Source organism: Coffea arabica, chromosome 8e (assembly GCF_036785885.1).
Source record: "Coffea arabica cultivar ET-39 chromosome 8e, Coffea Arabica ET-39 HiFi, whole genome shotgun sequence".
Lineage (NCBI taxonomy): Eukaryota > Viridiplantae > Streptophyta > Magnoliopsida > Gentianales > Rubiaceae > Coffea > Coffea arabica.
In genome coordinates, this window is record NC_092324.1 from 44954913 (window position 1) to 44979818 (window position 24906).

The following is a 24906-nucleotide window of genomic DNA, read 5'->3' on the forward strand; positions in this document are numbered from 1 at the left end:
GAAGCGTGGACGCTTCGCTTTTGATATGTAAAGTTTGGAACCTTTGATTTATATTTGATATATATATATATCTTGAAATTCAATTGAGAACTTTAGTGAACGACTGAGTCCCGGCGAGAGTTGGGCAGGCGGCCCGCCGAACCCTCTGGTTCGCCTTAGGGGGAGGTGGGGTCGTGACATAAAAGCACAAAAAATAATTAATAACACCTATGGTTTTTAATCTCCTCTTATTAAAACAAAATCTTGACCAATGGCATTGAATTTAATCATGAAAATAATTATATAATGTATGAAAAGAATAACGAAGTACACCTACCCTCATGTTATTGAGTTTTTTATTTTATTCTTTTACTAATTCTTAACCATTCCTCGAATAGGACTATACATAGGTGGTATAAAGATTTGGTAAACTTGAACAATATAAACAGTATGAAATGTGCCTTTTATAGATTTGTAAAAAAACATGTAGTATACTACAATAAGTCAATAAAACAAAGAAAAATAATGCATTTAATATTTGATATTTTCATGGCTAAAAATAATTTTAAATAGCAAACTAATAGATAAGAAAGTTATTAGGGGGAAACGGTTGGGTTGGGTGATAAGGTGGGAGGAGTTATAAGTAAGAGATCATGGGTTTAAATCCTCTCACTTACAAAAAAAAAAGAATATAGAAAAAAGAAAATGAACTTATTATTTGCTCAAATTATTAAAAAGTAACAAAAGAAAAATAATTTGGAAGAACTTTTACAACCTTGTATTTATGGAAAAAAATGTTCACTTAGCAGAAAATTAGAGCAACAACTCAATAACCTACTAAAACAGGAACTATATCTATGTCTTAATGCACCAATCATTAAAAAAAAAAGGAAAATGCCACTCAAAATAATTAATTCAAATTGGAGATAGGTCATTAATAAATTAATAGAAAATTGCCATGAAGTAAGAAAGTCCTAATTGTGTAGTTTTATTTTGAAAATAATTAAAATATGAAAGCAATGAGTTGATTGAAGGACAAAAAAAAAGAGTAAGAGATATGACATAATTAATTTGAATGCGTGTAAGATGGGTTATTAATAGATTAATAGAAAATTACTATGAATAAGAAATTGCAAAAAAACATTGTGTTTAATTAATAGCAGAAAAAAAAAAGAAACAATAGCAATAAATGATCAAACCAATCATAGAATGTCAAAACATGATTGAAGATCATCCAAAAATGAAGTTATTGAGTTGATCGAAAAATATTACCATGAATAAGAATGTCCAAAAATAATTGTATTTAATTGTTAGTACAAATAATGATCATTCCAATCGTAGGATGTCAGAACACGAATATATATATATATGTATGTATGTACACATATATATATATATAATTTACTGTTTCGTAAAATAGATAGCAGAATAATCTAAAAGAAATGTGCTAAGTGCATCTAATAGTGTAAGAATGATAACGGGGCCTGTCTATATTTTAATATAGTATAATATATATGTATATTTTTATCTGTACAATATGAAATAAATGTTAAGTTGTTATTGTTATTATATAAATATATTATATAAAATAAGTAACATGTTATGTTGTTATAATAAAATAATGTAATTTTTTTTGCTAAAATTTCAAAAGAATAATTAATAAAACTATTAATAGATCTATATAAATTGAAAAGTTAAATTAAATAATAATAATAATAATAATAATGACAGTGGGACAGAACGAATGCACCTATGGGGGCAGTGGGGCAGGGTGGGGACAGGACAAGGGCAAAGAGAACTTTTGTTTAAAGAATGTATATAAACCGGGAAGAGAATGCCAAAACATGGTCGTCCTCCATGTGCATTGCACGTGGTTTTGTGTGAGAATTTTTTTGTTTTGATGAATATTCTTTGGTGTGTTGGAATCCAAAAGAGACTAATAGAAAGGCTCTTCTTTTGTTGTCTTGGAAGTTGGAACGAAAAAGGTTTTGCATGTATGTATGAAAAGCATAAAAAAGCAAAGCATGCATCTGTTCGGACTCTCTGTCCAATGTGCCAAGTAACACGTTTCACCGCCGCCCCTCTCAGAAACTTTCTCAAAGTCTCTCACTTCTCAAATTTTTTTTCCCCTGCTCTTCGGTTGCCCACCAGAACAGAATAGAAAAAAGGCAGATGACTCCTTTGTCTCACCCATTTCTCCTCACTTCTTTGTTAATGGCCGATTCCTCTCAAGCTCTCTATTCAAATAATAGTAAAGAGGAAACAAAGATGAAGGGGGAAGATGTTTGATTCATCTCAGTCATCTAAATCATTTTTTTCCCCAAATGTAATCATGGTAAACTTTCACCCTTTTTGCCTATGTTTAATGTCCTTGTTTTCTTTCTTTTTTTTTGGTAACATTTTCCTTCTTTGTTTTGATTCAGTCTCTCCAAACGATGGAGCAAGAACCATCGTCCCTCTACTAAGATGTGGAAAAATCTGATATAGGTACCCATCATATCTAGAATTTTTTCCCTTCATAAACAATTTTGTTGACAGATTTCATTTTTTGTGGGTTTTGTTGGATTTTTTTCAGAAATATGTGTCCATTTATTGTTTATTTAAAGTTTGCGATTTAGGTTTGAGAATTTATTAAAAGGTAAGGTTTGTATGACCTCATTTCTTATTTTATTGCGCATATATTTTATCTATTTTTTTCTTTCTTCTACTTTCTCCTGAGCTTAGAGCATTTCAAACCATTAATGAAAAATTTTAGGAGGTCTAAAAGGAAAAAAGGGAAAAATTTGAAAGGTTCTTTTGACGTGAGTTGTTTACTATTTTTAATTTCCAATGGTAAAATTCAAGCTGAACAAATAATTTTATTGTTTGACAAGTAAATATGAAATGCAAAATTTTTTCTTTCCATTATGCCCTAATTACTTACTCTCTTGCAATAAGTTTTATATGTCCTTTCTTCCTAATATTTCTTTGGCACATAGCATCTCAGACCATTATTGACAAATTTTAGATAATTTCTTCTCATGTGAATTTCTACCCTATTCTTATATATCAATGGTGGAATTCAAGTTTAAAACGTAATACCTTTACCTTTCAACCAATATTTTTTCTTCAGCAAGAATAACATGCAAATGTCTCGCTGTTGGAGATCCTGTTTTCTTGGCACCTTTTTTTTCCTTTTAGATTTGTTATTAGTTTTTTTTTCCAGTGTTGTAGTTGCATGTTTGAAGATTTTGTCATGGATTACTAACAGTCCTTAGTGGATGAATGGTAAGTTTTATGGAACTGAAAAGTACTTGTTATATATTTTCTTTTGATCGATAAAGAAAATAGTTAGCCATCTTTCTTTGAATTTGAGGGATTTCTCAATTTTATGTGGTACTTTAAGGCTGTAAATTTTGGCTCTTGTGCAATATAGCAGAAGGTTACTCTATTCCCTAAGTTTGTTCTTGAGCATGGTAAATGTTCAATGCATTTTGGTTGGCTTTGCTTTAGGTGGTTTTACTCCCTAGCTCTTTCGAATGATCAAGAACAAATGGTCGTTTTTGCAAGGGGGCGAGGACGTTTTTGCTTGCATGGTGCTAGATAATTATCCCATTTACCAAGCTTTTATTGTCTCCCAACGAGGCTAGAATCATTGGAGTTCATAGTCAGCTTTCCTAATACAACCTGAGAACCTAAATTGTATCCTACCCTGTTTCTTTAGGAAATGCTCTCTCTACCTCTCTCTACATCAGAGACACACACTACATCCTGTTTTTTTTTTTTTTAATTTCCTTCTATAGTTTCCTTTTTTCTGTTTTTAAATAGACTAATAGGTCATCTACATGGTTTTCTAAACACCATCAAATGTTCAAACATGTTAGAGATGCTACCTCGATTTTGTTGACTTGATATATGATGAATCAAGAAGCCAATTATATTTTAAGAGATGCCATGCACCTACTTAGATCAGAAGTTGTAGTGGTTTTACTGAAAAATGTTGTTCACATTTTGGTTGTTGATTATTATAGAAATTGACTACTGTCACATTGGCTAAGGTCCTAAGGATGACTTGAGACGTGGTGAAGAGGAGGATGATGATGATGTTGCTATTCAAGAAAAGGCAAGGCAGCGAGATGATTGGAAAAATGTTAACCTACATCGTGTTGGCAATCAGAAGCTCAATTCTTATAGAGATTATTTTCATGTGGATGGTAATTCTTGTAATGTTAGTCTTGTATCTTAAAGATAAATAGATAATTTTAACTTCAGTAGCAGTGAAAGTCTAATTATCCATTTCTTAGCTTTTATCATACATTTGTTTTAGTAAATAATAATTCAAATACAACAGACTTATTTCTTTTCTGTGAATATCAAAATTGACCTGTGTCCAGCTATTATTCAATTGTGGATTAACCCTACTAAACATCCTATAACAAAAAATATTATTCTAATTTATGACTTAGTTTTTGTTAAAAGATTAACACATTAACACACTTAAAAAATATTATGCAATTTTTTTCATATATAATATTCATAACTATTAGCCAAAACTGGGTTGGGCACAATTATGATTTTCCACCATGCGCAAGCATGGTGAACATCTGCTAGTAGAACGGAATGAGGACACTACCTTTTGTAGAACGGAACGAGGACACTACCTTCTTCTACGGTTCTACCCTAACACCGCCTAGCTACTATCCCTAACTGCGGACACTACCTTTTTTGAAAGAAAAAAAAAACAAAAAATTCAAAGACATGGTCCAAACAAAAGACATGAGATACGATTCAGCCCAGTTGTGACAACTGCTAAAGGACCCAAGAACACAAATGAAAATTACTCGTCTAAATCACGGCCCAGTTGTGCAGAAGAAATTAGCCCTATCAAAGGAAAAAAAAAACCCTAACTTGAGAACGATTTACTTATAAATTAAATCTCACAACAGACATTTCTAAAACTCAGGTGTTCGCCTAGGGTTTCTTTAGGGTTTCCTTCCTTCCATGGTACTTTTTCTATGCCCCTTCAATCCCTCATTTTTTTTAATCTATGTTTATATGCATAAATATTACCGTATTTGATGGTTATTGATGTTTGTATTTGTTTTTTTTTTCCCTTTTTTATGGATGAAAGGGAAAAGGAACAGGTAGTTTTGGTAAGAGAAGGAACAAAACACACACACTGTGTGTGAGATGTGGGCGGCGGAGCTTCCACCTGCAGAAGAGCCGTTGTGCTTCATGTGGTTACCCTGCAGCTCGTCTTCGGAAATGTATATTCACTAATCTCAGTTTTCATTTATTTCTGTTTTAAAATTAACTTTTTTGATGACATAAAAAAATAACTTCTTATGCATATGGGATTTGTTTTACTGTCGTTCAGTTTTTTTTTCCTGTTTATGTTTTATTGCCATGTTGTTGAGATGAGACTATTTAGGAAAGATTAATTAGAAATGTAAATGGTGAAGGCTTGGAGAGAAACTGATTTTAGCTAGAATTAAGACGAAGATGGATTTTGTGGGTTTAGCAAATGGAAATTGTCTGTTATATGCATCAAAATTGGGTATTGTCAAATGATTAGCTTTTGTTATGGTTATTTTCTTTTTGGGTATTTGTACTCAAAATGGGCAAAAAGTGCGGAAGATGCTTATTTTGCTATGGCTAAATAGCTAAATCGAACTTTCTTATGGTGTGACCATTTTCGTAGATATCTTTCTTTCACGGTGAGGACTTCCCATTTTGACATTAATTTCTTTTTAAATGGACAGAAATGCCTCATTTTTCAATTCAGGGTTTGTTCCCCTTTGCTTCATGTAGATGTCATATTTGTTACTAGAGTGCATGCCTCTTTGAGTAGCCATATGAACAATTTAGGAGTTTCATATTTGGCTTAGTTAAGAGGCATATAATGAAATGTGGATTCAAAATATCTTAAGGTATTTTGGGTCTTTGAAGGCCTTTTGAGGGGACTCTTTGCACTCTATAAAGTGTCCTCCAAGCAGCCTTAGACATTCTTTATGGTTCCCCCCCCCTTTTTTTCCTTCTGTTTTCCTATAGGGATGTTTATTTGCAAGAAATATCAATAGTATTGGCTTCTGTCTTTGAGTCATATTTGCTGTTCCTTCCTATTTTTGAATCTGTTAGTCTTTCTATGTGTATAACCTGCTGAACATGGTCGCCTCTTGAATAACCGGAAGGTGCTGCAATTGCACACAAGCTGTTCGGTTCAGACAGAGGCGCATAAGAAGAGAGACTTGAGTCTTTCCGTGAATCAGTTTGAGGGTAGGGAACATTTTTTGTCCTGTTCCTTTCCTAGATAGATTCAAACATTTCTATCACTCGCAAGTGTTAGGTAAATGCACATTGCAATCCATCTGCTTTTTTTTTTATTGAGTTTAAGAGTGTCCTGAGTGCTGATGGTGAAGTTTATGGTTTTCTGCATGTCTGTAGTGCCATTAGATCGCAAGGCTTCACTATCTGGTTGCCAGAACAAATTAGTTTCTGACCAACTCGTTCCCTTGAAGCGAAATTGGGTGTGCTGCTCTTCCATATCTCTTCTTTGGCAACTCTGTTATTGTCTTTGAAGAACACTGGGGCAGCTACATTTTGTATTTCTTGTATGTACATGCTTTTTTTATGATTTAGTCAGGAAGTGATTGAACAACGATGATGAGTATATACAGACCTGTAATGAGTTGCGAATATGATCGCAGTTTTTTATGAACATCTAAGGGACTGAGTTTGTTTAAAATTCTTCCTGTTCTAACTCTGTAGTTCCTCAAATCCTCCTAATCATTTTATTCGCTTGGCTTTGCTTGCTTTTTATTGGTTTACACAGTTCATACCATGTGTTGAACTATTTAAAGTGAAGCCAGAGAATTGTTTCTCTCGCTATCCAGTGCTTCAATTGTGGAGCATTTGGACGTTGGGAAACTACATCTTTTCAAATGGTTGATGTCCATTTGGAACTTTGATTTCTTGTTTTCTATAGATATAAAACTGGAGAATCACTCGACCATTAATGATTTTCTTGGTTTTCGTTTGGCTAAAATGTTTTAAAGGTTTTAAAGATGCAAGACCATTTTCAATTATAGGCAATTACCAGTCAACAGGAAAATAATACTGTTTGCTTTTGTATTAAGGATGGAAGATTTATATGAGAATTAACTTAGGATTTGGATATTTCTTGTGCGCTTTTGTACATTGAACCTTGCAGATACAGTTCATTCAGTCCCGACATTAGGCTAAACTGCATGGTTGAAGTTTTGATAATTCAATGTTTATTCTTTTGCGTGGCATTCAGATAATTGGAGCATCAAGGCAATTCGAAGAAAGACCACTGGAACAGGCCGTATGAGGTACCTACGTCATGTTGCTGTTAGGTTCAAAAGTAACTTCAGAGAAGGTATGGGTCTATACATCTATGTACTGTTTTAGGTGGAGTTCTTTTTAGCATATCAGTATCTGACTCATAATTCTTGATCTTTTTAGGTACTGTAGCAGCACCAAGAAAGAAGGTAGCAGCTGATGCAGCATCATAAACCTGAAAGGCTGTTGCAGTTTTGTTTAGTTTCACTCGTCTTTCTGAGGATCAATGTAGGTCATTTTGAATCTTCTGGCTGTTGCTATCTGTTGTAAACATTAACAAATTCAATCATATGTACAGAATCACTGATTAGGGATGGCTTTTACAGGAATGCAGATAAAAGAAATGTTCTTTTAATTGGTTTTAATTGCTTTCTGGGTGGGTGTCTGCACGAGCTCTTGTTGTCTACTTATCTTATCGAGAGTATTATTTTTTAATTAATTCTTGTGACATTGTTAAGTTCACATCTGGACGTCTGTGTGGGCAACAGATGTCTTGTCTTGTGATGAATCTGTTGACTCGGTGCAATTCCTTGAAAATGTTACAACTTCGTGGTGACTTGTGGTTCAACATACTAGGTTGCCACTTCAGGTTGCCCTTTGCTTGAATACGTACATAGGATTTTTTATTTGGAATGGTAAGAAATTGTTTTTCCAGATAACAGGCACGAGTCAATCCCATTTTGGTTATCCGGTTATAACTTGTCAAGTCTTAAGAGCAACCGGCGACAAACTTAGAAATGCTATTCCTGCCACCTTGAAGCCACACAGTGCTTCCGCAGCCATGAGCTCATTGAATGAAATTGCGATTAAAATCCAGTTGAGATAACCTCATCATTTGTAAATGCTGTAAATGAAGATAATACATAGAATAACAGGTTTGGCTTTCTCGTTACAGGGCTTAGTTCATCATTTAAATCTCCTATTTTAACATTCTTGCCAAAAGAAACAGAAAAGCGTCTTTATACAATTACATAACCCACCTAAGTCACCTTCCTTCGACCAGCAAGATTAATGCCAAATTCAGTTGACCACTTCATATGATCCAGAACATCTATCATCTGCGCCCTTTCACAAAGATTTCACACTACCAAGCATCATTCTTCAATCTCAAGGATCAAATCATGGCATCTATTGACTCCATTTTCTTGCTATCAGCTGGCATTCAGATGCTCCGTACACGACGAGGATGCTATAGACCCAATCATATCTGGTTCTCCAGAGCATTTAACAAGGCATGGGAAGAATTAGGATGCTATAGACCCAACCATATTCCGGTTGTCCAGTGCATTTAACAAAAGCATGGGATGAATTAATTACAAGCTACACTTCCCAGAGGGAATGCTTACATTTGAGAGGTTGATTCGAACTTCAGTGCTTGAGCCAGTAGTTCCTTAGCTGAGACATATGCAACAGTATCTCATCTCGGCCTTGATTGGTTATGCTGCTGGTCAAAATCCAAGGAGGGGCAGTTTGGAAAAATTCACGTATCAACTCCTGAAAATTTTGAATATTTTCCTCAGGTCTTCGCCCTCCATTCTTTTTCTTTTTCCGCTTGTCACATTTGGTAAACACTAAAGTCATGGGTATCTGAAACCAATGGAATATATTTCTCAACACGAGCAAACGAGACAACGAAGAATGATAGCCTCAAGAGAAATGGGGTAAGACACAAATGAACTATGAACACTTGACTAGTTCCCCACCAGAAAAAAACTTACCAATCATGAGAATTCAGGACATTGATTGCATTCTAAAAAGTTAACAAGATAGAAGAGCAGATGGTCACACTCAGGTAAAACTACTATACAATGGATATCTTGCAAATTTTTTCTGCTTTTCATTTTCACTTTAGGGATGGATGTGCGGACATGGTGGGGGCATAAAACCAAGTTGAATAAAGTGCTATTAAGTGAAACAGATAATTCAAGAGAAGGCCCATCTTGACTACTTTGTCTTGAGACCCATAAGAGGAAAAAACAATTACAAGAAATTCCTCGTCTACTTGTCATTTTGTAATTTAGATGAAAGGAGAAACTAAAGTGATCGAATCACCTGATTCCGTCCCAGCCAACTAGCATACTCGAGATCAATTGTTTTAGCAGGAATACTAGCATCTATCAAGAGAAACACTGAAACAAGATTTGGCCGGTTTAGGAAATAATCTTTGGTGAACTTATCCCAGTCTGTTCGCAATTCCTGAGGTGCAGCTGCATACCTATCCAATATAGCACAATATTTTTCAATCATAAGATAAGACCAACTATAGTCGATAGAGATGAATACAATGAACTAGATCAGAAAATATAGCTTCCAAGACAACCTAAATTGACTTCAATCTAAAATTTGGGTTGTGGAGTTGGGCGATAAAACAGTATTGAATCATCCTTGAGTCACTAGTTAGTAGCATTCTTTCAATGTTCTTCTCAGGGAAATAAACAAATAAAAAAAAAACACAAAACACATAAGCACACTCTATTCCTAATATTTGATAGACTAGGGCTTCTGCTAGAATGCACTTAGAACATTATACCTAAAGGCACTCCACTGTAGGAAAGCATGCATCAGGAATGGTCAAAGGGAGTAGAATCACCTTGCGGCCAGAGTCACCATAGTATAGAGAATATGTATATCAAATAGTTATGCTGGCCTGAAGTGCTCATGATTTACAGAAACCATTTATCAGCATGGGTAACTTGGGACTTATTTTTAACTGTCTTTTGATGCAATTGTGGTCATTAACAACGCTCATGAAAGGAACCTCCAAATGAAAGAGGCAGCTAAAAAATGTAATAGCTATATAGTCAAAATTAAGTTTGTTCATTCAGGTTATAATATGCCCAGCCTATCTTAGCATGAAACAAACATCAGTAAGACTTTTTCACAATGTTAGCAAAATGGATGACATATGGAGAGTCCACAAATCTCATTTCACAAACAACGGGTTTCAATACCAAATTGAGTAGGCAAAACCATAACCTTTCTCCTTTGGGAGAAAAAGCTGTGAGAAATACTTTTTAACCGTGGTAATGAGACCTTCTAGAAAAGTTTGGAAATAAAATTGAAATTCCTAGCATAGTTTTAAACACATCTAAATTATTGTCAGATAAAAGCCACAGAGCAGTATAACAACCAGTCTTGTTTATAACAAGATTTCATAGCAGTCAGAGAAAGCAACCATCAAACATGTGATTTTGACTGCAAGATCTCCTTGTTAAAAGATAATGCAGTTGACATAAAGCACTTCTTGAAGCATGCACTAAGAATAATTTAGATCAATGAGATCCTAGCATCCATAAGTCAAACTATTAATAGTTTTTATATTGACAAAAGTCTAACAGTCTAGAAAGTTTGTTTAAACAATAATGCATGACAGGTTTTCAGACAAATTATGGTTTCCTATCCTTCTGGTTTTGCAGGTTACAATAAATGAGAATACCAATTAAGCAATAACAAGAATGTTTTTGCCGTACTGTTCACACTGCAGTCAAATCACCTGAGGCATAATTTGTTAATTGTCTAACTATTACATTGGACATGCAGGAAGAGGATCTTTTTTGTACCCAAAACAGGAAGTGAGATAGAGGAGCAGAATTTGGCAGTCAGTCAGCATGAACTTAGCTCTCTCATTTAGTTTTTTATTTATAAATGGCAAGTCATCTAAGTCAGACTAATAAGGGTGCTTCTTAATGCTCGGCAATTTTTCAAACTTTGCTAAGTGTCAGACCTAGTATTGGCAACAAGCTGACAACATTGAGATACTAGGTACAAAAAAAACCAGCAGTTTTTCTAAATATTAAGCATCTTCAGGTAAAATGAAAAATATCAGGGACAAAAGATGCAATAACGCTAGCTAAATGCATATGCAACATTGGTAAAAGACAGCTGCAAGGCTTCATTCCAAGACTACACTTTTGCTGCAAAATAATTCTTAGTTCTGTCTGTCATATGTGAAATGTGCAGACTTGCCACCTCCAGTATCATGTTTAGCTGCCAACTTGTACAAAACTTAAGCTACAAGAGATGAAGAATCAGTATATTTGACTTCAATAAGATGTCCATCAGATGGTAATAATGCCACCATGAACTCAAATTCGATTGGCTGCCTAGCTAACAAAAATCTCAATCAATTCTAATTGATGTTTCAGCTAAATTTGAAGAATCCACAACATAAGTATTTGAAGTAAATTAGTGATTCATTAGTCTCTAATACATTCAAACTTAGACTGGAAAAAGAATTTTTCACAAAAAGATGGGGAGCATAATGCAATATCGAGCCCTTACAGCCAAGGCAAGGAGTTTGAAAGTACTCAGTGACAATTTCTGCTTCAAGCTTCTAATGTTTCTGGCCGGGGAATAACTTTTATGCTCAACCTTTTATGTTATATGGAGAACTTTACTTTAGATGACTTGGTTATAAATCTACTACAAAAAATAAATAGGATATTTAGATATATTTGACCAGATTCAGATAATCTAATTACAGGCTGGAGACTGACATATCCATGATAAGAATGTTTGACAATAAAAAATTGGCGTTTAAGTTGCTATGCTGTTAGTTACGAAATTAATGATAGAGCAGAACCTACGTAGTTAATTTCTTGCATTAATTGCAGTAAATATAAAACCATCTTCTGAAACTTAATAAGAGATAGGAAGAAAGATTATGTGGTAAATTCCATACCCATAACCAGGCAAATCCACAAGGTACCAGTTATTATTGATCTTAAAATGGTTAATACACTGTGTTTTTCCTGCAAAATAAACATGTAAAGATGTAACTCAGCAAGACAACACATTCATGGATGACAAGAAACAAGTAGTTTTATAACAAGCTTCTAAAACACAGTTAACCATAACAAAGGAGAAGTATAAGGAATTTCAACTAAAGCAGTTTGATGGCATGAACCAATAATAGCAGAAATTACTCCATCTGCTTCTAAATCTTAGCATGCTATAGCCAACAACCTAACCAATTTGGATGTATTGCTAAACATTGATTTTAAAGTTAACTGCGATTAATATATCTGTATCTCAATTCCGATACATGAAGTATTTTCGTTCTGCAATTTTTCTGCATAATTGACCTTCTCATAGCTCCAGCTTCAGATCAAACCCTTACCTGAACATTAATGCTCTAGCATTCTTTGCCCCATTATGCCTCTCACAAACATGTACTCTGTATAGTGTTCATTATGCTGTCAATCAGTTTCCGTTTCATCTATTCGAAGAATCTCCGCTTTATCTTCACATAATTGTCAAGAAAAATCTTTTTATAAATGATGCATGTTTTTCAGTAAGGACCAAATGTAGCCAGTTAAGGGCATCATATTTTTAATTAACTAGACTAATATGACTTTACCCCGATTTTGGCATGCTTACAATCTATTATAACTTGCTCATTGTATCGGACAAGTGACAACCACTCATTTCAAGGATCATACACCTAATCTTGCAATTCAAAAGGTTTCAAAATCCTGAAACAAATCAAACAAGCTTCTGACTGGGGGAACCTATTACCTACTTAACCAGCTTAATACTGAAATTAGCACCAAGTGAAACAGTAAGCTTTTGTCATTCAATGAGTTCAGAATGAACAAACAAAAAGAAATGCAAGATTTTATGAGCAGAATCAAAAGAATATGCAATTACATCGTAAAATCAATTTAAATACCGTAAGCAACAAACCACATACCAGGCTTCTTCGAGGTGAGAGCAAGACGTTTTCGTCTAACAAGCGAATTAAGAAGCGAGGATTTCCCCACATTAGACCGCCCGACAAGAGCAAATTCAGGCAATCCATCAGTAGGACATTCTTCAGTTTTAACACTGCTCTTTATGAACTCAGCACAGTCAACTTGAGCATCAGAAGCATACTTGCTAAGCACAATGTTAGAGCCCTTCAAAACTCTGCTACTCAAAGGGGTTGTCAAGGAAGAAACATCAGTATCAGGGGGCAAAAACAGCTTTTCAAGGGATAGCTCAATCTGAGGTGTTTCAACAAATTTTTCTTGGTTTCTTGATTCTTGCAATGTGGAGGAGTTTTTCTCCGGGGTTTTGGTGAAAAGGGTTGTTGACAAAGGCTTCGATAGGAGTGTGGAGTTGATGAAAAACTGTTTCTTTGGTGTTTTGGAGATGAAGAATTGGGTCAGAGGTGAAGTGACGATTGGTAACCAGTGAGATTGGAGTCTTGGAAGATTGGAGACAATCATTTGTTTCTTTGGAGCTGAAGAGTTGGATTTTGGTCTCAGGGCTCTCAGGTTGCTTTGCGGGTTAAACCTTGGAAAATAGATTTGAGGACCCAAAAAATACAAAAGAATAAATAAAAAGAATCACAGAAAAAATTTTAAAAAAAAATAAAAGAATTGCAGAATAATTAGTTTCAATCAGATCCTTCAAAATACCCAGAAGTTTTAATTGAGCTCCCTAAAGTGAAAGAATTTTTATTTAACCCTACAAACAAGAGACTTTTTTTTTTTCCCAAAAATTTGGCCATCATTGCATTTTTTTTTTGGTTTCCCATTCAATATAGGCCTCGAATGATTTCAAAGAGCCACTTAGGGTCCGTTTGTTTCGGTGTAAAATTTTTTCCCAAGGAAAATATTTTCAGTGAAAATCATCTTCATATGAAAAAAAATTATTTCCCTTCATTTTCAGGTGTTTGGTGCACTTTTGAAAAATAGTCCTTGAAGCCAAAACCCACAAAGAATGTTCCCCTCAAAGCTTCGTCAGATTCCTTCTGCCAACGACCAGAACTCCCATCCACACCTATATCAATTCATCACCCCAATCCAAATACTTCAAATTCCAAAAAATTAGATCATACTCCATGATCAGGAAATCCATAGTATCGCAAACCCATTACCATTATCGATCATACTAATTACCTAATCGCTATGTCAATGGAAATTGCTTCGAGAATAAGATCCTTTCTATCAGATGAAGCACTTCACTGATGCTTACAAATAGTACTAAGAAAGATAAGGAAGATGGGGAGGCTTCTTTGTGGTGGTGGTGGGGAAGGCGGCTGTAGGTCTAGGTTGGGCACAATAGATAATTTTCAGTCATGATCTGAAAATTTTCGGTTTAGTAAAGGATCATGAGACTGATGACCTCTCAAAATTTTTCCTGTTAAAGGGATCGTGAGGTTGATGAGCTCTGAGAGTTATTGGAAAATAACTTCAGTACAACAGATGCGGAAGTCATTTTACTCCTGATTGCGTAAAAGATTTTCCATGGGAAAAAATTTTCCCAATCTTTTTGGCTGCCAAACACCAGAATTTCCTGAAAATATTTTCCAGAAAATATTTTCAGTCCAAACAAACAGACCCTTAGTGAAAGATAAAATGACATTTTATTTTATGGATGCATGTAATGTTCCATCAAAAGTTTGTACCATCTATTGACTTATTTGAGAAAATGTAATTGTATATATCAAAAATTTTCATCTATTAATGTATGCAGTAGAGTAGATAAAACTATATATCAATAAAGAAAGACTAGATAAAATTACTAAGATGGCCTCAGACAAGTTTCTCATTAATCTAGTTTGATAAGTATTTATTAATGCACTATATTTTGTGATTATTTTAGAACTTTTTGGTAACTTTTTGAGTGGAATCTAGGATTGAAGTGGTGATTTTCTCAAAGAAGTTGCTTTTGAACGTGATCAATGAATATTGCTATCTTGTCCCAATTAGCTCGTTTTGTGTGATTGATTTTATAGAGAAAAGGACAATAAGAATGAAAGTATCAAATCATCAAGCGAAAAAGGCAAAAAGTGTTTAAGAGTGAAAAATGATATGGAAATAGGAAGGAGAAATCAGCCTTGGTTTCAGAGCAGTTTGCAAACAAATTGGTTTCTCAAAAATTTCGCTCAAAATATTGAACAGAAACCAAGGCAAAAATTGGGGTCTTAGATGATTTTAAGACTATTGTATTTAAAGAAAACTGAAATCGAGGGTCCAATTGAAATAATTTTCTTCATTTGGAAGTTAAATTAATTGTTTTCACTTTTTGGAGGCGAATTCCAATTTCATGGCAACTCTGGGGGAGTCAAAATGAATTAACTCCGGAACAAAACGACTTTGCCGCAAGGATCCTATTAAACACGAAAGCGTGCTGCAGATAGGTCGACCACATCTCTCTGGAATAAAGCGCTAAAACAAAGGGCGCTTCCTTTTTTCTGCATTGGGCAAAAATTCGATCCTTTTTTTTACTCCTTCGCTTTTTCTTGTTGGTAAAAGAAGAGAATGTGGAATTAATTGATTCAGACTGCAGAGCAGGCATTAGATTAGATTCAAAGATCCCACAAAAATCCGGCAGTTTTACCTCTGAGAACTCTCTCTCAGTATCAGAATCAACTCAAGATCCTGCAAGTTCACTGCTGAATTCAGAAAAGAAGAAGGAATGGCTCCTCCTCCAGTTTATAATCAAAGATCCCCTTCTCCTTCCCAACCATCCGGGTGTGTTTTCGTATTAATCATCCCTTTTCCCTTATTGTATTTGCATGTATTTGTATTATTTGATTGGTATTTTAGTGTCTTCAGGCGGAGAATTTATAAGGGTCTAAAAGGGATCCACTAGGTTGTACTAATTGCCAGCTACTAAAGACAAAGCACGAAGCTTCCACTTGCACCATTGTAGCTATAAGCTGTGTTTGGACCCTTGTGCCAACAAAAGTTGTCAAATTGGATGAATTCATGCAACAGTTAGATTGTTCAGACATTGCGTCTGGAGCTGAAACTTTACTATTTGGGAATGCGAAATGGCCATTCATATGATTTCTACGCTGAATTTAGCTTGCTTAGCTTGGTTTATGGTCATAAATCTTGAATCATCGGAGTTGTTCATGTTATCATGTTGTGTCTATGATCTTATTCGATTTTAGAATTCAAAAAGAATCATCGTTCTTTAAAGTGTAATCCAGATAGTTGTGCCTTTGATTGTTATTATAGTGAGGGTGGTTATTTTGTCTGTGTAAACAAAATAATTGCTGCTAGAGACTTTAGGGCTTTTATGTTGCAAAAAGCAATGAAGTTTCGTATCTCTTCTGGGCGTGCAAACATGCATGAATTTAGAGAAAACCCTGATCCTGATCAATCTCACTCAAAATTTAATCTGACCAGAAAAGGCGAAGTCTCCGACCTGAAAATGCAGCTCCGGCAGCTTGCTGGGAGCCGAGCGCCAGGGACTGATGATGCAAAGCGGGATCTTTTCAAGAAAGTGATATCATACATGACCATAGGGATTGATGTTTCCTCCGTTTTCAGTGAGATGGTTATGTGCTCGGCTACCTCAGACATTGTGCTGAAGAAAATGTGCTATCTTTATGTTGGCAATTATGCTAAACACAATCCGGATCTTTCACTTTTGACGATTAATTTTCTTCAGAGGGACTGTAAGGATGAGGATCCCATGATTCGGGGATTGGCTTTGAGGAGCTTGTGTTCTCTTCGGGTTGCAAATTTAGTGGAGTACTTGGTTGGTCCATTGGGTTCAGGGTTAAAAGATTCCAATAATTATGTAAGGATGGTTGCAGCAATGGGTGTTTTGAAATTATACCATATTTCAGCTTCTACTTGTGTGGATGCAGATTTCCCAACCACGCTAAAGCATTTGATGCTCGATGATCCAGATGCTCAGGTGACATTTTTGTTCTTTATAAAGTAGTTCCGTTTTGTTGCTGCTTTACTACAGGACCACACAGTTTGAGTCTGCATAAGCTTTTGTGTGAAGATAGTACAAAGGTGCGACACATGGTCTATGCAATGCCATGTACTTGAAATCTTGAATGTGAGAGGAAGTATTTTTCCTGTGGTAGGTAACATAAGCATGCTATAAGTATTGCAGAGAGAAGGGCATTCAGAGCCACTTAAAAGCCTTTTTGTCTCTTGTCTCTTTGTCAAGACTAGAGGCCCTTACTTTGTGGTTTTACAGTAAGTCTTAGATGTCCTTAAGGGTTTTGCTTCCTTCGTTAGCATGGTGAAGACAATCTCTAGAATACTTTTTGCAAGTACAACATGGATTCTTTTAGTTAGCTTTCCAAATTTATGGTCATTCAGATAATTAAGCAAATTCACAATTTTGTGAATTAAATTTTAATGTTGTTTTCTATATTTACTGTAATTTATGCAGTAAAGATGTAAAAGAGGTAATTCGTAACACACAAGTGAGTAGGAAGAAGAGGGTCAAAAATGAAAATAGTTGGTTGGAAATGGCGTTCTTCACACGTTGGCTTAGCTGTTGAAGAATGACTTGATAGAATATTTTCTGTCCTATAAGTATATGAATTCTTGTTACTTGACAGTAATCATTTTCTTTTTAAAGATAGCAATCATATTTTTACCTATTATATTCATGGATTCATAATCTTTTTGCCCATTACTCAAGATGGAATTATTGGTTACAGTTAGTTTTTTATAATTTGATGATCATGATGATTAACGAAAAGTTGTATCGTCGTTATAGATTTGTTATTGATATTGTTTGGATTATAGTTTGTTTTAAAATTAAGTGTGTTTACGATTTAAAGCAGAAAAAAGAAGTTCAACCGCAAGAGGAAAGTATATTATATATGTGCATTGCTGTTTTTAGCAGTTGAGTTCACTCACAACAAACTTTACACTCCATGATTAAATTCCATTCTTAAATGATTTATTTACAGGTTTAGAACCATCATTTCTGTGGTCCAAATGTCAATGGATTTCTTTGTTTCTGGCACTCGCTGTGTTTCCTGAGGTCCAATTAACTGGTTTTAAGTTTTAACTTGCACTAAAAACATAGTTATGCACTATATAATTCTATGTTTAAACCTCCTTAAAAATGCAAGAGATCTGTGATATTCGGCATACTCAAAGCAGTAGGAACATAAATTATAGGATATAGAACCAGGCCTTTGATATCTAGATGTAGCCATAAGTTGAAATCGAGATTCTCATCCTCTGCACTAACCAATGAAAAGTTCCGTTATTCTCTTTATCATTTTTTAGGTGGTTGCAAACTGCTTATCAGCCTTACAAGAGATCTGGAGTTTGGAGGCAAGTAAATCTGAGGAAGCCTCAAGGGAGAGAGAAGGTTTGCTAAGCAAGCCAGTTGTATACTACCTTTTAAATAGGTAAGATTTCTCGCCTTACAACTGTGTAGCTTATTTCCAAAAAACTGCAACATCTATTGTCCAACTAGTGAAAGCATCAAGTTGCAGCTGGAACTACTAATAGTAGTCAGATCATCTTTGCAGAATTATCAGTCTCTTTTCCTTTAAGAAAAATTGAGGAAAACGCAACAATTGAGTTCAACTTGACCTTGTAATGGAGCAATGGCATTATTGTCCCTATTATTGGTGCAGTAATTTGATCATCAAGGGGATGCCTCAAAAGATGCTTACTTTTGACACGATTCTTTGCAGAATTAAAGAATTCAATGAATGGGCACAGTGTATCGTTCTTGAGTTGGTAGCTAAATATGTGCCTTCAGATAGCAATGACATATTTGACATCATGAATCTTCTTGAAGATAGACTTCAGCATGCGAATGGTGCTGTTGTCCTGGCAACTATTAAGGTGTTCCTGCATTTGACATTGTCCATGACTGATGTTCATCAGCAGGTGACTACTTTAAATTTTCCCCGTTAATTATTCTCAATTTACTCATTTATTGTATTACCCCTGAATTGTTTTAAACGTGTCTACTAGCCGAGTCAGAATATCCTGAATTGGTTTTCTGAATTGAAGTTATTTTGTGCATGTTTTCAGGTGTATGAGCGTATCAAAGCCCCTCTGCTTACACTGATGAGCTCGGGAAGTCCAGAACAATCATATGCAGTGTTAAGTCACCTGCATCTATTAGTGATGCGTGCACCATATATTTTTTCTTCAGACTACAAGAACTTCTACTGTCAGTACAATGAACCATTTTATGTCAAAAAATTGAAGCTTGAGATGTTGACTGCTGTTGCAAATGAAAGCAATACTTATGAGATAGGTCAGTACGTATGAATCAGATGAGGATGTTTTGGTGCTTTTGTTGTCCAGGATGATTTTTAATCTAGCTTGTAACTTCTACTCCATTGTGTTTATGTTCTTGATTCTCATCTAACTCTTCCATGACCCTTTTTTGTATGTCCTTTCAGTGACTGAACTATGTGAATATGCTGCAAATGTCGACATACCCATAGCAAGAGAATCAATTCGGGCTGTTGGAAAAATAGCTCTTCAGCAGTATGATGTAAATGCAATTGTGGATAGGCTGCTTCAGTTTCTGGAAATGGAAAAGGACTATGTGACCGCTGAAACACTGGTGATTACTTTCTTCTGGTTGCTTAAATGGTGTTCTTTCCTTTACCAGCAAGCTTGAGAGAATTAGAATTTTCCCTTTTAGGTTCTGGTCAAAGATCTTCTCAGAAAGTACCCCCAGTGGAGTCATGATTGTATAGCAGTTGTCGGGAATATTAGTAGCAAAAATGTTCAGGAACCTAAAGCCAAGGCTGCTCTAATTTGGATGCTAGGGGAATATGCTCAAGACATGCAAGATGCTCCTTACATCTTGGAAAGTCTTATTGAGAATTGGGATGAGGAGCATTCTGCAGAGGTAGCCTTCCTTTTTTAATAATTCATCTTTATTAAATACAACTTTGGACTTATTAGTAATTCATTATCTGCACTTGCTCTGTCTCTGTGTGTGATACCCCAGTTTGTCCCACATTGGGAAAATGGAGTGGAAATGTTTGGTTTAGGTCTTTAGGCTCATGGGATACTAACAACCTGGGTAAACCATTTCTAGCCGGTGGATTTCGCTCAAAGGTTGTTGGGGCAGCCCTTGGGCCCAAGGCATTGCATTTTGAGTATTGTGTACGTGTTTGTAGGCTTATGTTAAGAGTGTTTTTTCAGCACATTACCAAAGTTTCTGGAATTTCTTTCTGGATGTCCCTAACGATGTTTCCTGTGGAAGTGTTGAATATTCGGACCTTTTTAACATGAAACAAGCAAACAAACATGTCTCCTGTAGCTTACTCCCAAATGGACTGCCAACTAGGGATCAGCATCAGAAGTGCATTTTGCAGTTGAGAACCTCCTATTGAAATCCCCATTATTGGAAAAACTTGTGCATGCAGAACATATATAAGCGTTTAGGAATTAGAAAACTCAAAAATTTGAAAAAGAAAATGTGCAAGTAGTTTTTGCACCATTTTGTTGATTTATGTTCTCATTTGTTGGATTTGGCTTGAGATAGTCACATAATTCACCTGCTTGTCACTTTAAATTTTTACTTGTGTACAAAAGAAGCTGGACAACATATGACAACTTCTATGGCTCAACAATCTTCTTACAGAACTAAGTGCAGTTGGACTCTTGGTGCTTAGGTTGTTTTTGTTATAGAACTGGGAAGTATCTCATTCATTTTGTAGAAATCTTTGAGGCATTAATGTTTTGCTGGGCACCATGGCTCTGGAGAATTGGTTGACAATTACAACATAGTTCAAGCAACTTGTATAATGTGAACAAGCAACTGATACTTTTGGTTTTGCAGGTTCGTTTACATTTACTCTCTGCAGTTATGAAGTGTTTCTTAAGAAGACCACCAGAGACTCAAAAAGCTCTAGGAGATGCCTTGGCTTCTGGTCTTGCTGATTTTCATCAGGTCTTCTCCTATTTTTTATTTTTTCTTTTTTAGCATACTTAAATCTAGCAGATTCTACTTGATCTTTGAATAGAACATTTCCTATACTTTGCTGCCAAAGAATTTGTTTCATCTTTCTTTGACTGCAGGATGTTCATGACAGAGCACTGCTCTACTACAGACTTTTACAGTATGATGTATCTGTAGCAGAACGCGTGGTTAATCCTCCAAAGCAAGCTGTTTCAGTCTTTGCTGACACTCAAAGTAGTGAAATTAAAGATCGCATTTTTGATGAATTTAACAGTCTTTCTGTTGTATATCAAAAGGTAATCAGTATTTTATAACATTTTACTGAATTGAATCCATCATAAACTGTTTTTTGTTACTTCTAATTAGATTATGTTGTTCATAAGAGTGTCATTACTAATCTTGCTTGAGGCTATGATGTGGCTAACTTACTTTCTGTGTTAATAGCAAACAAGTGTATGTGATCTTTGTGATAGTTGTAAGTTTAACCTGTATACCAATCTGACTTCACGTTATGTAGAGAGTCTAGAGACTTAACACCATCTGGTTGTTGGAAGACCATTTGTTTTACTAAGAATCTGTAAATCTTGCAGCCATCATACATGTTTACTGATAAAGAACACAGAGGACCCTTTGCTTTCTCAGAAGAACTCGGGAGTTTGTCTATCGGTGTTGAATCTGCGGATAACATAGTCACAGCCCAGAGAGTTGAGGCAAATGACAAGGATTTACTGTTGGGTACTTCTGAAAAAGAAGAAAGTAGGGGCCCTGGTAATAATGGTTCCGCCTATAATGCTCCAGCATATGATGGTTCTCCTGCATTGACAGCAGCACCACAGACTCAATTAGATCTTGTGTCCCTCGACCACACACCAGCAGCAAGTGTATCATCAACCAGCTTAGCAATTGATGATCTACTTGGCCTAGGATTGCCAGTTGCATCTACCCCTGCTCCTCCTCCACCTCCTGCCTTGGAACTAAATCCCAAAGCTGTTCTGGATCCAAACTCATTTCAGCAAAAATGGCGACAGCTGCCAATATCTATATCACAGGTTCTCCTTGGCACTTCCTCTCGTAACTTGGTTCTTGATTCTTAATTATCACATGAAATTCTTTTGCATTCCATTATCAGAACATGTATGGGAAGAGCTTTCATGTTTGCTGTCACGTGGCAAGACTTACAGGCTACTCTTTCTTCTATTGCAAGTCTGATATTTTGTCGTTTCTTTAATCGTTTTATTGCCTGGTGGTTCTGTTCAGGAGATCTCCATAAGCCCTCAAGGAATTACAGCACTGACAACTCCTCAAGCGCTTATTCGGCACATGCAAGGGCAATCGATTCACTGCATGGCTTCAGGTGGTCAAGCTCCAAACTTTAAGTTCTTCTTCTTCGCACAAAAGGCAAAAGAATCTTCAAACTACCTTGTAGAATGCATAATCAATACATCAGCAAGTAAAGCTCAGTTGAAGATCAAAGCTGATGATCAGAGTACGTCCGAGGCTTTCTCATCTTTGTTCCAATCAGCCTTGTCCAAGTTTGGTTTGCCTTGATTTGTTCGAGCATTAATCTTATTGATTCTGTATGGAAGTAGATGAAGTTTTTTTTTTTTTTCCAATGTAAAACTTTTTTTTTGCCAGTTGATGAAATAATAGAACAATACAAGAGAAAAGGCAAACGAGAGGCATGTTGTTAGATTATTTCCACCTAAAAGGATTGAGCAAATACTAGATAGAAGCTTTGATTAATTTTATATACACTTACATGCTTGGATTTTGATTAATTTTATATACACTGACATGCTTGGATAAATATTACATCTGTTGAATTTGAATTTCAAATATAAATTTTATATAAGTGGTATTCATTTAATCATAAGAGTGTGTATATTAACAATATGTATAAGATTTACTCATGTCCTCATTTTCTTCTTGTCCACTTCTTAAATTCTCTTCTTTCCTTACTTTATAATAATAATAATAATAAATTGAAAAAAAGAATTAAAAAAGGGGCCTATAAAACCACAAAAGCCATAGTTGAAACTTGCGACTCAACCAGGCAAACCTAGTAGAGGTAGGGATGGGTAAAATTATCCGTTAACCCGAAAACCTGTCATATCCGTTCCGATCCGATCCGAAAATTAGGATATCTGATTTTTATTATTTGATAGGGTCAAAGGAGGGTCGGGTACCCGCTAAGATGGGGGGCGGGTTAGGGTCATATAATTAAAAATTTGCGGGTATCCGATCTGTCCCACATATATATATTTTTATTTTATACACACACTATAAAATAATAAGTTAGAACTAAATAAGTAATTTTATTGAACAAATTGCATTACAAATATGAGAGACTATAGTTTATTTACAAGATTCATTTGTAGAGGCCATAATCTTGTATTTTATAGAAAAAAGTTTAATTAATGTGGAACATATATATTAAAAATTGTGCTACTTATTTCAAACATTTATTGATTTTGAATTCTTTTAATTTTTTTCCTTTATCTTATATTTTCTTCACATGCTTGTTTCTCGGTGGGAAACCCTTTTTTAGAAAAAAAATTTATTAAATCTTAGATGAATGTTTAAAATATAAATTAAATTAGTATAAATTATTTTTTAAAAAAAAATTAAATGATAAATGGGGCGAGGGCGGGGGCGGGTACCTGCTGACCCGACCCTATCTCAGCGGATAAGAGTCAGAAAATGGTTGACCCGCAAGATGCGGGTCGGGTCAGCCAAAATGGTGAATAGGGCGGGTACTCGATCTGCGCCCACCCCTAAGTAGAGGTGCACATTGGAGGCCTTGAGAGGGTAATTTTATGTTCTTGAGAAATTATGTACTGTGTATGTCAAGTTTAACATAATATAGAGTGTGTTTAACACTTTTTTATGTGATGTGTATAAGATAAAAAGATTATTGAAAATATGTTGATGATATAAACAAATAAAATTTGATAAATAATCTCTATCCAAACAAACCCTAGTTTGGGATTCAATAATAACAAAAGGGTCAAGGTTTAGAGGCTACTCTTTAAATCGCTGGCTAGTGGCAGTTGAAGACCATCCCTCAGTAGGGTCTTGAGCCAATCTGTCTTTCCTTAGTTGAAGACTAATGTTTTCCTTACCTGAAGTTTCCAAAATGCCCTTGTTTGATGTTAAATTAGGGGCCAAATTGCTTTTAGATGGTGGTGCCGCCGTAAAGGGCCTTAATTGGACTCGAAAATTAAGTTCATGTATTAAATTGACCAAAAATAAAAGTTAGGGATTAAATCGACAGAAAAAAAAAGTTTAGGGACGAAAATGGTCATTTTTCCTTTTGAGTGTTGAAAAGAAACTTTTCTGCACTACCAAAAACTTAGGGGTGGCAATTTCTGACACGACCCGAAAACACGACACGAACCTAACACGAAATTAATGGGTTTGGGTTGAAGTTTTGGGGGTTCGGGTCAGAATCGGGTCGAACCCGATGAACCCGAAAAGAAAACATGTCAATTTCGGGTCAACCCGTGGTGACCCGATATGACCCGTTTACAAATTAAAAATAATTTAATAAACATAAAAATTATTTTATCTAACTAAACTAAATCATTCTTTTTTTTCAAAAGCATTAATTATTTAATCCTAAAAGAATTTATTTACCTTGTATGAAGTTAAAATTATTATATTTGGACAAATAATATAATTCGTTTTAATTTATTTTATATTTGGTTTGGAATAAAACACTTTTACGGTGTTTAATTTATTTTGGATTTGATTTGAAATTATTTATTTAAATTTTTATTACTTGATGATGTAATTAATTTTGTGAGAAATTGGCTTTATTAGAATTTACAGTGATAAATTAATAAATTAAAATTAATTTTCGTGTCATTTCGGGTTGACCCGCCAACCCATCAACCCAAAATTTTCGGGTTCGTGTCAGATATACTGACCCGTGGGTTGACG

General features: G+C 35.1%; 3 protein-coding genes, 1 long non-coding RNA gene and 4 other non-coding genes across 8 annotated transcripts; 7 read left to right on the forward strand and 1 right to left on the reverse strand.

Moving 5' to 3' along the window:
* Window positions 1-1789: 1789 nt before the first annotated feature.
* On the forward strand, window positions 1790-4254 carry LOC113703013 (uncharacterized). Its single transcript, XR_003451329.2, has 3 exons — window positions 1790-2314; window positions 2403-2466; window positions 3990-4254. It is a non-coding gene; the product is annotated as an uncharacterized lncRNA (long non-coding RNA).
* Window positions 4255-4617: 363 nt separating this feature from the next.
* On the forward strand, window positions 4618-7675 carry LOC113703012 (large ribosomal subunit protein eL37x-like). Its single transcript, XM_027224221.2, has 4 exons — window positions 4618-4962; window positions 5090-5225; window positions 7256-7357; window positions 7444-7675. The coding sequence occupies exons 1-4, from the start codon at window positions 4960-4962 to the stop codon at window positions 7491-7493; spliced, it is 291 nt and encodes a 96-aa protein (XP_027080022.2). The 5' UTR covers window positions 4618-4959; the 3' UTR covers window positions 7494-7675.
* Window positions 5836-5966, forward strand: LOC113705134 (small nucleolar RNA U19). The gene has a single exon (XR_003451782.1). It is a non-coding gene; the product is annotated as a small nucleolar RNA U19 (small nucleolar RNA).
* On the forward strand, window positions 6127-6284 carry LOC113705138 (small nucleolar RNA snoR138). Its single transcript, XR_003451787.1, has one exon. It is a non-coding gene; the product is annotated as a small nucleolar RNA snoR138 (small nucleolar RNA).
* Window positions 6612-6698, forward strand: LOC113705149 (small nucleolar RNA SNORD25). Its single transcript, XR_003451796.1, has one exon. It is a non-coding gene; the product is annotated as a small nucleolar RNA SNORD25 (small nucleolar RNA).
* On the forward strand, window positions 6758-6893 carry LOC113705137 (small nucleolar RNA snoR136). The gene has a single exon (XR_003451786.1). It is a non-coding gene; the product is annotated as a small nucleolar RNA snoR136 (small nucleolar RNA).
* Window positions 7676-8137: 462 nt separating the features above from the next.
* Window positions 8138-13616, reverse strand: LOC113702823 (GTP-binding protein At2g22870). Its single transcript, XM_027223969.2, has 5 exons — window positions 13013-13616; window positions 12002-12071; window positions 9373-9535; window positions 8667-8907; window positions 8138-8527 (listed from the first exon to the last, which is right to left on the reverse strand). Exons 1-4 carry the CDS (start codon window positions 13527-13529, stop codon window positions 8689-8691), a joined length of 969 nt encoding a protein of 322 aa, XP_027079770.1. The 5' UTR covers window positions 13530-13616; the 3' UTR covers window positions 8138-8527; window positions 8667-8688.
* A 1969-nt stretch (window positions 13617-15585) lies between these two features.
* Window positions 15586-22742, forward strand: LOC113703759 (beta-adaptin-like protein A). The gene is made up of 11 exons (XM_027225237.2): window positions 15586-15782; window positions 16446-16962; window positions 18309-18433; window positions 18725-18923; window positions 19071-19299; window positions 19448-19614; window positions 19696-19905; window positions 20845-20955; window positions 21084-21260; window positions 21555-22013; window positions 22222-22742. The coding sequence occupies exons 1-11, from the start codon at window positions 15727-15729 to the stop codon at window positions 22510-22512; spliced, it is 2541 nt and encodes an 846-aa protein (XP_027081038.1). The 5' UTR covers window positions 15586-15726; the 3' UTR covers window positions 22513-22742.
* The last annotated feature ends 2164 nt before the right edge of the window (window positions 22743-24906 follow it).

Bases quoted from the DNA above. Each gene is read 5' to 3' on its own strand.
- LOC113703012 (XM_027224221.2), top strand. The intron at 5,226-7,255 runs GTATATTCACTA...CGTGGCATTCAG, and splicing joins TGCAGCTCGTCTTCGGAAAT to ATAATTGGAGCATCAAGGCA. The intron at 7,358-7,443 runs GTATGGGTCTAT...TGATCTTTTTAG, and splicing joins CAAAAGTAACTTCAGAGAAG to GTACTGTAGCAGCACCAAGA.
- LOC113702823 (XM_027223969.2), bottom strand. From the start codon at position 13,529: ATGATTGTCTCCAATCTTCCAAGACTCCAATCTCACTGGTTACCAATC. The intron at 12,072-13,012 runs GTATGTGGTTTG...TTTATTTTGCAG, and splicing joins TCTCACCTCGAAGAAGCCTG to GAAAAACACAGTGTATTAAC. The intron at 9,536-12,001 runs GTATGGAATTTA...TATATTGGATAG, and splicing joins GTGGATTTGCCTGGTTATGG to GTATGCAGCTGCACCTCAGG.
- LOC113703759 (XM_027225237.2), top strand. From the start codon at position 15,727: ATGGCTCCTCCTCCAGTTTATAATCAAAGATCCCCTTCTCCTTCCCAA. The intron at 20,956-21,083 runs GTCTTCTCCTAT...CTTTGACTGCAG, and splicing joins GTCTTGCTGATTTTCATCAG to GATGTTCATGACAGAGCACT. The intron at 21,261-21,554 runs GTAATCAGTATT...TAAATCTTGCAG, and splicing joins TTTCTGTTGTATATCAAAAG to CCATCATACATGTTTACTGA.